This window comes from Heptranchias perlo, chromosome 2, assembly GCF_035084215.1.
Source record: "Heptranchias perlo isolate sHepPer1 chromosome 2, sHepPer1.hap1, whole genome shotgun sequence".
NCBI classification, from domain to species: Eukaryota; Metazoa; Chordata; class Chondrichthyes; order Hexanchiformes; family Hexanchidae; genus Heptranchias; species Heptranchias perlo.
In genome coordinates this window covers 85,016,187-85,028,012 of record NC_090326.1, presented here as the reverse complement: position 1 = coordinate 85,028,012, position 11,826 = coordinate 85,016,187, and the positions used below count along the sequence as shown (strand labels likewise).

The following is an 11,826-nucleotide window of genomic DNA, read 5'->3' as shown; positions in this document are numbered from 1 at the left end:
CCCCCTATATATTTGCACAAACCTTGGGCAGTAGGTTGGAACCATAATTCATAAGGCCTTGTCCAACTCCCCATACTTGAATCTTAGCTTTTACCTCCTGCGTTCTGTTCAGCAACTTTGACCACAGTTGTGTGGAAGTCAACAGGCCATATCTTACCTTTTGGCTGGAGAAGGAATGAACATGACAGTGAGCAGTTTGCAAAAGGGGGAAAAATTCACCTGAGAAACTTTATTGAGTGCAATGATATTTCAAACAATTCCCTTGCAAGATGAGTGTTAAATTGCTAGTTTTCTGAGCACAAGTGAGTACATGTGCATGATACTCCAAGAAATTCACAATCACATAATGAGAATCAATATCTTGATCCCTATTAACCCTCTACTGAAGAAACACAGGGGTCGATTTTCAGATGTCCGAGCGGGTGCATTTGTGGTGGGGAGGCTGCTAAAATTCAGGATTCCTGGGGCGGGTCCGGAGCCCGGCTCCAACCTGCTCACTTCCGGGTTCCCAAATGATGCGCGCGCAGCCCCCGCATGCGGGACTCCCACCGGCAATTAAAGCCAGCGGGATCCCACTTAAAGCAATTAATTTGATACTTCAGGTCGTTAGCAGACCTGATTGGGAGGATATTTTAGGAGGGGTGAGATTTTCAGGTCAACTGAGTGTGTTTTCCGTACTGGGGGAAACACTCCCAGTTGAAACAGACCTGTTGCAGCCACCAGCCTGTGGGAACTGCAAAGGTCCATTTGATAGGTTGGGGGTGGGGGGAGACCCTCATTCATTGCAGGAGGCCACTCTGTCACTTTGGACAAAGTTTGGCCTCCACCACCCTCCTCCTAACAATAAAATTCACCAACTTGGAACCTCAACTCCAGTGTGCATACACATTTACCGACCTTGCAGACCCCTTCAAACATACATCTTGTGGATGGGGGCCGCTATAGCTGCATTCATGACCTCCTCGGAGGATGAACAGCATCACCAGCCTCGCCGTCCACCTCTGACACATGGAGCTCCACAACACAGTGCTGTGACACATCCACCTGCACAGCAGGAGGGAGGGCAACGGCAGAGAGAGATGCGTTGCAGAAGGCACTACCCTCGCCACAGAGTCTACAGACCGAGACTCAGCTTCCTGGACGTCTCTAAGGAGCAGTGCACATGGAGGCTCAGAGTCACTCGACATGTAGTCGTGGACATCTGCAGCATCCTTGAGGCCGAGCTGCTCCTGGCTGGTCCGAGCACCATCTTCTTACCTGTCGCTGTCAAAGTCACCACTGCCCTCCACAATTTCTGCTCCGGATCCTTCCAGGGTGCCACCGGGGACATCACCGGCGTCCCTCAGTCGTCTGCACAAAAAAGCCCTGCAAATACACCAACACCCACTCTGCAGTGACACAATGGGTGGCATTAGGTGTTGGTCTTCATGGTGATCCTCAGGAAAGGGAATTATTGCACAAACCAGACAAGATTTGCAAAGACGTGGCAGTAGTGGTGCTAATAAATGTTAATGTGCTTTGCAAAACAAACAAAACTAAATCAAAAACATGACATTTTGTCATACACCCTTGTGCATCCCCTTTGTGCTCACAAAACCTTTGCCGTACGTTTACGGGAACCCCTATGTGGTGCTACCCCTGTGGCTTCAGCAGAGCTGGTGGCAGATTGCTCTTGTTCATGCCCTGACTGATGAGATGCTTTGCGCGGATGCCCTCTGGGTTTCAGTGCCCGTGAGGGCCCCTCTGAAGACTGCTCCACCTGCACCTGTGCAGGGGCAGACTCGGCCACCTGGAGAGGAGGCAGCATTGCTGGTACTGGTTGAGAGGGGGGCAACGGGTGAGACGTGGGAACGCTTTGAGTGGTGTCCCACTTCCATGTCCCCTTTCACCATCATCCCTCTCCTGGCCCAGGCCCACATCACTCCATCCACCCTGCTGGACGACAGTTTGGAGGACTTGTGTGAAGCCTTGGAAGGCCAGTTGTAATGTATCTCTCAGCCTGTTTAAGGCGGCAGAATGTTGCTCACCCTGAATCCGAACGGCCGTTGTCAGGGCCTGAATGGACTCATTGTTGAGCCGTGCTTGAAGCTCGATGGAGGCTAGCCTTTCCTCCATCGCAGACATTCCTGCACCTACCCGCGACACTATCTCAAAGATGCCTTCACGTCCCTGCGACACTATCTCGGAGATACCCTCCTGTATCTGCGCCACCATTCCACTCATGCAGGAGTTGGACTCCTCCATCCTCTGCGCGATTGTGGAGAGTGCGCATGGCAACTGTACGTCGGCAATGTGCTGCTGCCCCTCGATGATTCTCCTTTTCATGGCTGGCCCCCAGGGTTCAGCATCTGGGTCCAGCTGAGCAGAGCCTGGAGAAGAGTGCTCCCACCGACGTGGACTCTCCACGGCTGCCCCTGCCACCAGGGTCTGCTCGTGCTCACGTGCGTGGTGACTCAACATTTGCAAGCCCAAATAACTGAGGACGGGGACCACTGAGGTGTGTTATCTGCGCTGGTGGATGGCTGGCTCAGATGTGACGATGCACCCTCAGAGACTGGCAGGTCCTCTGAAGAATCGCCCTCCACAGTCACTGCGGTTGCAGATGACCCTGCAAGAGAACAGAAAGCAATATTAAGCATGTGGACAGACTTTGAGGTGCTGCAGATGCCAAGTGATGCTAAGATCATTCGCTATCATGAGTGCTGAGTGTTTGATTTCTGTCACCAGCCGTTTGTGTGCTCCTAGTCTCAGCGTCCACCATGGACAGGCACTCCAGCGTGCGTTTTATTTTTATTGCCTGCTGCTCCACGTCCGTTAGGAACATCTGGTGTGGCGGGCCCCCTCTGGCCCTTGCCCTCTCCCGGGCATTCTGGTATCTCTTTTCCTATCCAGGCAAAACACAGAGGCGTGATTGAGTGATGGTTGCATAGTGTCCGGCTGCATGCATTGGTGTGGGTGGGGGTGACCATGAGGGAGATGCATGGGAGGGTGCATTTGAGGCATAGGCATGAGATTGTATGAGGATTGGGTTGCGTGTTAGTGTTCGAATGGGAACTGGGGCGGTGAGTAAGCGCAGGCAAGGTGAGGATGATGGCTGAGTGGATGTGAGGAGTGATACGAGAGCGTTGTGGTGGCAGCGCAGAAGGAGTTGTGTGGTGGTGGAGGTGATGTGGAAGATGGAGTGTGGGAGAATGCGTAAGTATACTCACTTTGGCTGACCTGGTTAGGTCATTAAAGCGCTTCCTGCACTGGACCCAGGTTCGGCACATATTGCTGCTGCTGCTGACCTCCTCGGCCACCTCCAGCCATCTTGGTGGCAGAGGGAGGCCACCTCCTCCCATCAGATGGGAAAAACATTGAGCAGGACCAGGAGTGAGGAGTCTGAGAACCTTAGAGCAGCCTTGCCTCTGGCCTGCTCCATGCTGCCAAAATGGTTCTTTGCTGCAGGAGGAGCATTGGAGGACTGCCCCTTTAAATAGGGCTCGTCCTGCTGACGGCCTGTGACGCGGGTGCGCAGGTCCGGAATGGGAAACCCGGAAGCACGCATAAGTACATTCAATCAGGCTGCGATCGCGTGTGGAGCACCCCGATTTCACTGGGCGCGTCACCCACGCACCCAGTCGACCCCCTGCTGCCAACCCGCCTCCCTCCTAATATCGGGCCCACAAACTCTATAGCTGCTGCAACATGGGTTGCAACTAATGTTTTAGACATTCAATTTCAAATGATATTGAGGCAAGTATTCAAACAAGCCATTTCCTGTAAATGGCCAATTTTGCAGTTAATATTCCAGTACATAGGTACGACACTAAAGAATGTGACCAGTGAGAGTGCTTCACAAATGCTTTTTCATTTGTCCATCACAATTCTGGCCTTTGTTTTCAGCAGTTTACAGTATGCCAGTTACTGCAAGTCAATTGGCTGCTCTGCAGTAACAGGTATTGCACAGAATCAACCTCTGGAAGCTGGAGGTTACGAAGTGGCATTTTCTTGGATTTTACATCAGCCAGGCTGCTGGTTGGATGTGATAACCCAAGAGAATAAAAATAAAGTGGATTAATTTTTTTGAATTGGATGTTCACCTCTCAAAAGTCATTGCTTGGAGGTGTCTCCATACTGCAGAGATTTTAATCCTTTTTTTTGTTTTTCTGAAAGGTAGATGCAGAGCTAAATAGTGCTAGAATACATAATTAAATGCAAAGCAAATGCAAAATGCTGAGTAATTTCTTTTTATACTGCTCTTTTTTAATACTTTTCTCAAAAGACAACAAAATGGAGGCAGTGAAATGCAATTAATTAAAGTTCTGTCGGTTTCTGGACTTGCCCAAGATATATGTAAATCAGTTGCGATTCTTTTATGGGCAAAAAAAACCCTCATTAGAACTCTTAAAATAAACAATATGTTCCCTGGTGATTACTATTTCAATGTGAATTTATTAGGGGCACATTTCAAACTTCTTTAAAAAGCCTCTCATTAAACACAAGAAACTAAATGCAAGCAATAGTATTTCTTTCGCAAGACACAACAAAACATTAAGACACTTTTGTGTCCAATGTGCAATTATTGTACAAAGGCAAAGGCAGTTGGAACATTGTAAACAATATGTTGCCAAGGGTTTGGCTATTTAATTGCCCTACTGCAACTGCAGGAAGCCATATGTTTCTCAGGTGATTACTGTTAATACATTGTATTTAATTCTGCTTGAAGTTCATTAAGCAAATAGCATAATTATCATTCCCAGGAGGTAGCTAATTGAACTGTTTTGCTTTGATACCACCAGGAATTGTCTATATATTACCTCAGAAACCATTTGAAATCTACCATTAGCTCCACGTTTAGGGACTGTTACATAAACAGAATACCTGGGAAACAATACTAAGGAGCTTGAGTATTATTTGCTTGAAGGGGCAATGTCTTCATGAAAAAGTCTTTGGCAAACCTTTTTCATTTCTTCACTAACAGTTGTGTTGAAAAGTGTAAATGCATCACTGTATATAATATCAGCATGCAAAACTCTTTTTTCAGAAGACATTTATTACATTCCTGCAAGCTTTGAACACAAAACCAGATACGTTTTTTATGTCAATAATGTTTTCATCCTTTCTCATGTCATTTATTGTTTAGTCACCACAAGCTACTGAGGCAAAATCATTATATAGGATTGCATATCCAGATTTATGAAAGTATATGTCTATCACTGTCAAACCTCCATCTTTTGAAGGCTGAAGTGCAGCATCACTGCAATGCTGTACTCCCTGTGAATCAGACTTTTTCAGAGTTAAGACTTAATCATTTACTCAAAACTTTAAAAGAAATATTTACCAAGTAATGAATGAAACTCTAAGTTTAAGACATTATTTACAACTATTTATATATTTTGATTGATGTATGAAGCAAATTGGTACTACGGATACTAAAATATATATTGTATGAAATTTTCCTGCAATCCATTGCAGGTCATTCACCAGTAAACCTATCATAATTATATTCTGAAGGAATGCATGTCCACATTAGGAACAAACTCAGAATGTCAAGAAACTCGTGACTTTTTACAAATTTGACAATTCAACAAAATTTCATACACATTAAATATAATAAAACATACCAGGGGGAGTGAGGTAAAAGCTGTAACCTAATCTCGGAAATCAGACAGCATTTGTAAACCTTTCTGGTGTTACTTTTATTGTTTATACATAATATAGTAGGAACGAAGAAAGAACATTCAGCCATTGAGTCCACGCTGTCATTATGCATTACATACAAGACCCACAGCCCATTTGTAACTCTCCCTTATTCTGGCACCAAGCTCATATCTCTCTACTTCCTGATAAATCAGGAATTACATCCCCAATTTCTCAATTGAGGCACAACCTTGTATTTCACACCTGGGTATCTATTATTCTATATATAATACCATAGATAAGATACTGATTGAAATTTGGTTGGTTTAGATGTGCACATTGTTCAACAATTTATTACACTTCAATAAAATGTGTAACATTTACTTAATAGATCTATCGTTTGTATTGCAAGTCATTCCCAAACAGCAATACTAAACATGAAAATTACTTAAGGGCCAAAAAGAATTCCAGGATGCTATTAGACATTCATGTTTTATATCCCCTAAACCTGGCATGCATTAAACACTAGTGCATAAAATTGTATTGATTATCAACATTATACATTTTAGAAGTGCTTTAAAAACTTCTCAAATGTTGGATAATGCCAATCAAATTATCTTGATAACTCTGGGTGCAATTGTTATGGAAGTTATAGTCACTTCACTAAGACTGATAATTAATAGTAAAACTAATGATATTGATTGAGCAATGTTGAATTTCCAATTACAGTTTGCACAGATTGGATATTCAGTTTTTTCACTATATTTGTTTGACTTTTTAATGACTGAAGTAAAAATAACAGACTGGAAATAGGAATCTCTATCGGATCTCTGAATAAGAAAGATGAAAAGAAAACAATAGTTGATATCTTTGCTGCCCTCAGTGTTTCAATTTTGTTTAACCTTCTGGTAATTACTAATTACCTGTTATTTGCGTTTGCTTGATAGAAATTGATAGTATTTAGCCACAGGAGATAATAAGATTCCCAACACTCGGTTGACTGGTGGCTCTGATGTGTATGAAATGACTATTGACAGGGCAACAAACTAAACTTTTACTTTTACTGTATGATTTTGGTATCATTCACTGGAGTAGCAGTCTGTAGGGTTTCAAGGTTTTGTTGAGCTGATTGGATATTTTCTAACTTCATCAGCTCTTAAAATATGTGCCAGGACAGCCCTATAAATATCAATGCCTTGTGTGTTGCTGCTGCCTAAATAGCTATTTTTCTATTTGAGTAAGTGTTGCACCTATGATTAAGAATATTGGTGAAGGTGTCTGCATTTTCTAGTTGTCTCTTTCAGAGCATTGTTTTAAAATTTCAATTGCATTGAAATGCTACATTTCTCATTACTGGGTGAGGATTTCTTCTGTGGCAAGATTGTACACCAATTCTTTATAAACGTGTTTAATATTTTGCTCCCCCGATTGTATGGAAGAAATCTTCCCCATTGTTCTCTCTCAAGTTTTTGTAAATATTTCTTTAGCTTTTTTGCATTAATTCCTGTTCTTATTTACAGTGGAAGTCAAAGCATAAACTTGCAAACCGTCCGATTGTCATATGCAAATATGGAATGTTCAGAGGCTCTGATGTCAGCAACATGTCCACAAGGAGTCATTCGCACAGAGGCTGTAAAACAATGTTCTTTGCTTTCTCCTCATGCCATTTCTTTCCTGAGTATCTGTTGAGACTTTCTCTCTCTCTTTGTACATCACAAGTGGCCAAGCTCAGTGCTGTGATCACTGTCCTGGCTTTCATCGTTTGATAGAATGTCTCCAGCATGATGAGCACCTGATGTGGAGATCCCAGAGAGCTCAGAGGGCAGTAATGTCCCTTTCTTCACATTAACCAGTTCTTTTTCCCTTGCGACAGCTCCTTGTTGGCCTCCTTTAACACGTTTCCATTTCATCCTCCGGTTCTGGAACCACACCTTGACCTAAAATAATTCAGAACTGGTTATCATGTGAAGGAACTTACATTGAGTTACATCGAAACTGCAGCACAGAAACAGGCCACTCAGCCCAACTGTTCTACGCGAGCCTCCTCCCTCCCTACTTCATCTAACCCTTCTATTCCTTTCTCCCCCATCTGCTTATCTAGCTTCTCCTTAAATGCATCTATGCTATTTGCCTCTCTTTGGGTAAAGAAGTTTCTCCTGAATTCCTTATTGGATTTATTAGCAACTATTTTATATTGATGACCTCTCGTTTTGGAATCCCCCACAAGAGAGATTGGGTCGACTCGGCCTGTATTCACTCAAGTTTAGAAGAATGAGAGGGGATCTCATTGAAACATATAAAATTCTGACAGGGCTAGACAGACTGGATACAGGGAGGATGTTTCCCCTGCCTGGGGGTCCAGAACGAGGGGTCACAGTCTCAGGATATGGGGTAGAATGTTTAGGTCTGAGATGAGGAGAAATTTCTTCACTCAGAGTGTGGTGAACCTGTGGAATTCTCTACCACAGAAGGCTGTGGAGGCCAAGTCACTGAATATATTTAAGAAAGTGCTAGATAGATTTCTAGACACAGAAGGCATCAAGGGCTATGGGGAGAGAGAGGGAATATGGTATTGAGATAGAGGATCAGCCGCGATCATATTGAATGGCGGAGCAGGCCCGAAGAGCCGAATGGCCTTCTCCTGCTCCTATTTTCTATGTTACTATATTTCTATGATCTTGAATGCATTGCTTGACAGGGTGGTGGAAGCAGATTCAATAACAAATTTCAAAAGGAAATTAGATATATACTTGAAAGGAAAAATTTGCAGGGCTATGGGGAAAGAGCAGGGAAGTGGGACTAATTGGATAGCTCTTTCAAAGAGCAGCCACAGGCACGATGGGCTGAATGGCCTCCTTCTATGCTGTAACATTCTATGATTCTATTAACAATGAGGTACCTGACATTTATGTCATAGTTATTTGCAGGTACTATCCTCTCCCAGAGAAACATTTCACTTAACTAGTGCTGAATGTTTGCTTTCTATAATCATGATACAATTTTCAGCAAAATAATGTTATGCTGGCTATTAACAAGAGTCTGTACAGAGAAGGACATGAACAGATCAAAAAACAGCCCTTTAATAGGTCTGTACTGCCCAGCCTTCAAAAATTAAAGAAAGAAGTGCCCTTTATAACGAAAGAACTCTGAGTTGAAGGAATATTAATTGAAACTGCTACTTATTGCAATGTGTCTCCTTCTTGTGTGTTCTGGCAATTTATTAGAACATTCTTTCTCAGATAAAAATGATCTGCTTATATACTAATAGATATGTTTTGTTAGAAAATCCTGAAGGATTACATGAGCTAACAAAGTGTAGTTATCAGGTATTTCTAGACTGCAAGCCAAAAATTCCTGATGTAAAATAAACCGCCTGCTTGGCATTATCCGACGTGGCACTAGGCTGAACATCTGTTGTGATCATCAGTTTCAGTGACATTTCTACTGTCACAGAGAAGGAGATATGTCTTCAGGCAACTACTGGATCACAGAGGTCACTTAGTACTGAAGAAACTTTCATCTGAAGCTGCTACTGGTCACATCCTTCAAAAATACTGTGATTTGTACAGTTTTCTCCTACTTTCTTGAATAAGGCTGCTGTTGTTGCCAATTAAGCTGATCTAACAAGTTGAAATAATCAATCACTTCATCAAGCTGTTGGATGGAGTAGAAATGCCCCTAAGTATACTCACTACAGGGAAGGTGCTGACCCATTAACACACTCAGTACCACAGAGCAGGGCTGGATGCAGTTTTAAGCCTGCTTCACTTAGTTCCCAACCTCAGCCATTACATGCAGGGAGGAGTTGAATGGAAGCAGACATAGAAAGGATGTAAAAATGTACAAAAGAAAGGGAAAACTTTCCCCATAACACCAGAAACAAAAGATACTTACTACAATTGTGACTACAACTATTTTATTTTCTCTCCTATCTTTAGCTGTTCTACACTAACTTTCATTCCTTAGCTAAGCCAGCCTGCTCCCAGGCATCTGCCAATGTCACTCTTAACCCACCAGCTAGAAGGTTTACAAAAATGGCCTCCATTGATTAGTTCTTTGATACTTTCCTCCCTCCTTGTGAGGAAGTGCCGAGCTTCTGCACAGCAACTGCCCCTAGATCCCACAGCTAAGATTGAGAAATTAATTGTGTAGGAAATTTTGTGTGTGAAAGGAATGATAAGGAGCAGCTCATTTGCACATATTGGGCTCTGCGAATTTCACTTGTAAAGCGTCAAAGTAGCCAAAGTGCCAAATGCACACGCTGGGAATTTCCTCGGGGATTCTCCCAGTTGGCCGCCATAATTATGATGGGATATCGGCAGAAACCTCAAATATACTGCGTAAATACTGCAGTTATACAGCGCCTTGGTGAGACCACACCTGGAGTATTGTGTGCAGTTTTGGTCTCCTTACCTAAGAAAGGATATACTTGCCATAGAGGGAGTGCAGCGAAGGTTCACCAGACTGATTCCTGGGATGGCAGGACTGTCGTATGAGGAGAGATTGGGTTGACTCGGCCTGTATTCACTTGAGTTTAGAAGAATTGAAACATATAAAATTCTGACAGGGTAGACAGACTGGATGCAGGGAGGATGTTTCCCCTGGCTGGGGGTCCAGAACGAGGGGATACGGTCTCAGGATACGAGATAGGACATTTAGGACTAAGACGAGGAGAAATTTCTTCACTCAGAGTGTGGTGAACCTGTGGAATTCTCTACTACAGAAGGCTGTGGACGCGAAGTCACTGAATATATTTTAGAAGGAGCTAGATGGATTTCTAGACACAAAAGGCATCAAGGGGTATGGGGAGAGAGCGGGAATGTGGTATTGAGATAGAGGATCAGCCATGATCATATTGAATGGCGGAGCAGGCTCGAAGGGCCGAATGGCCTACTCCTGCTCCTATTTTCCATGTTTCTATGTTTCTATGTTCTAACAGGGTTTCCACCAATCTTCCATGAAGTTACATTGGCCGATCAGGAGAATACGAGGAAATTCCCAGTGACAATATATGCCAGATGTCGGAGGATTGCATCCATTGTGGTCACAGAATTACAGGTTTAAGTTAAGAATGTTGTGGTTTTTGATGCCATTAATAAGGATATTTTTAATAAGTCAATTTAGTTCATACTCGGGGGAGATTTTCTGTGTGCTATTGGAGTGGTGCTGGCAGAGAACGCATCTCAGAAAATCGTGGATGCACAGTCCATGATCTTTTTGTCCATTCATTTTACTAAATAGAAAATCATGGGCTGTTGCCTGCCTGATTTCCCGAGATACGTTCCCTGCCAGCACCACTCCCTGCTGCTAGTGTCAAATCACAGAATCACTCCTTATATGCATTTATGAAGAACATGTTCACAATTTCGCTACACATAATTTACAGGGGAAATATTTTACTACTAGATGAACTGTATGCAATCCTTATAAAATAATGATCGATGCTCCCTAATGGGGTGAATAGGGTGAGCCCTAAAGGTAGCATCTCTGCATGGTAAATAACCGCACCCAGAAGGGTGGTTTTACAAGCAGTTGGTCCTGACGACTCACCCAGCTCTCACTCGTGGTTCCAAGTGCCACATCCTGGGACCTATCCTCAGTTGGCATGCTAAACCTACTGAGATAAGCCAAGGAATAATGGTTGAACACTTGGTGAATTCTAGACCTCTGAAACCAAATATGAAATAATAAGAATATGTCTTAGACAAGAAACAGCGCAATTACAGAAGATCCGAAAAAGTCGACTGCAATGTTTTGGGCACGTTTCAAGAATAGAAACATTTAGAACACAGAGGTATGTGGAATAAGAAGCCGAGGATGGGCCAGGTAGCACTGGATAGACAATATCAGGAGTGACTTGTCACAGAGAGGGATACAGGTGACTGAAGCAACCAGGCTAGTTCAGAACCGACTACACTGGAATGAATTAATTTGGCCCCATTGTCACTGCTGAGCTGACGGATGGGAATTTAATAGTATTAGTAGTAGTAATGCCATAGTTGGTGAGCTCAATGCCTCAGGTGGAACTCACCCATACAGATATGAAAGGTACTAGATTTGATCCCCAGTCTTTGCAGATCTTAGCCAGGGCAGTGGAAGGGATGCTGTAATTGACATAAGAGCCCCTGGGCTGTGAAGAGCAAAGATCATCAAGGGTTCCCTCTCCTGATTGCTTCAAAATGATATAGAATGAACACTATAGAA

General features: G+C 43.4%; 1 protein-coding gene across 1 annotated transcript in view; it reads right to left on the bottom strand.

The window, feature by feature from the left end:
- Positions 1-5,656: 5,656 nt before the first annotated feature.
- The window catches only part of meox2a (mesenchyme homeobox 2a), a 28,776-nt gene continuing 22,606 nt past the window's right edge, over positions 5,657-11,826 (bottom strand). Inside the window, exon 3 of the mRNA XM_068003865.1 lies at positions 5,657-7,559. Within this exon, the coding sequence (XP_067859966.1) occupies positions 7,335-7,559 (225 nt within the window). The 3' untranslated portion in view covers positions 5,657-7,334. The remainder of the gene's footprint in view (positions 7,560-11,826) is intronic.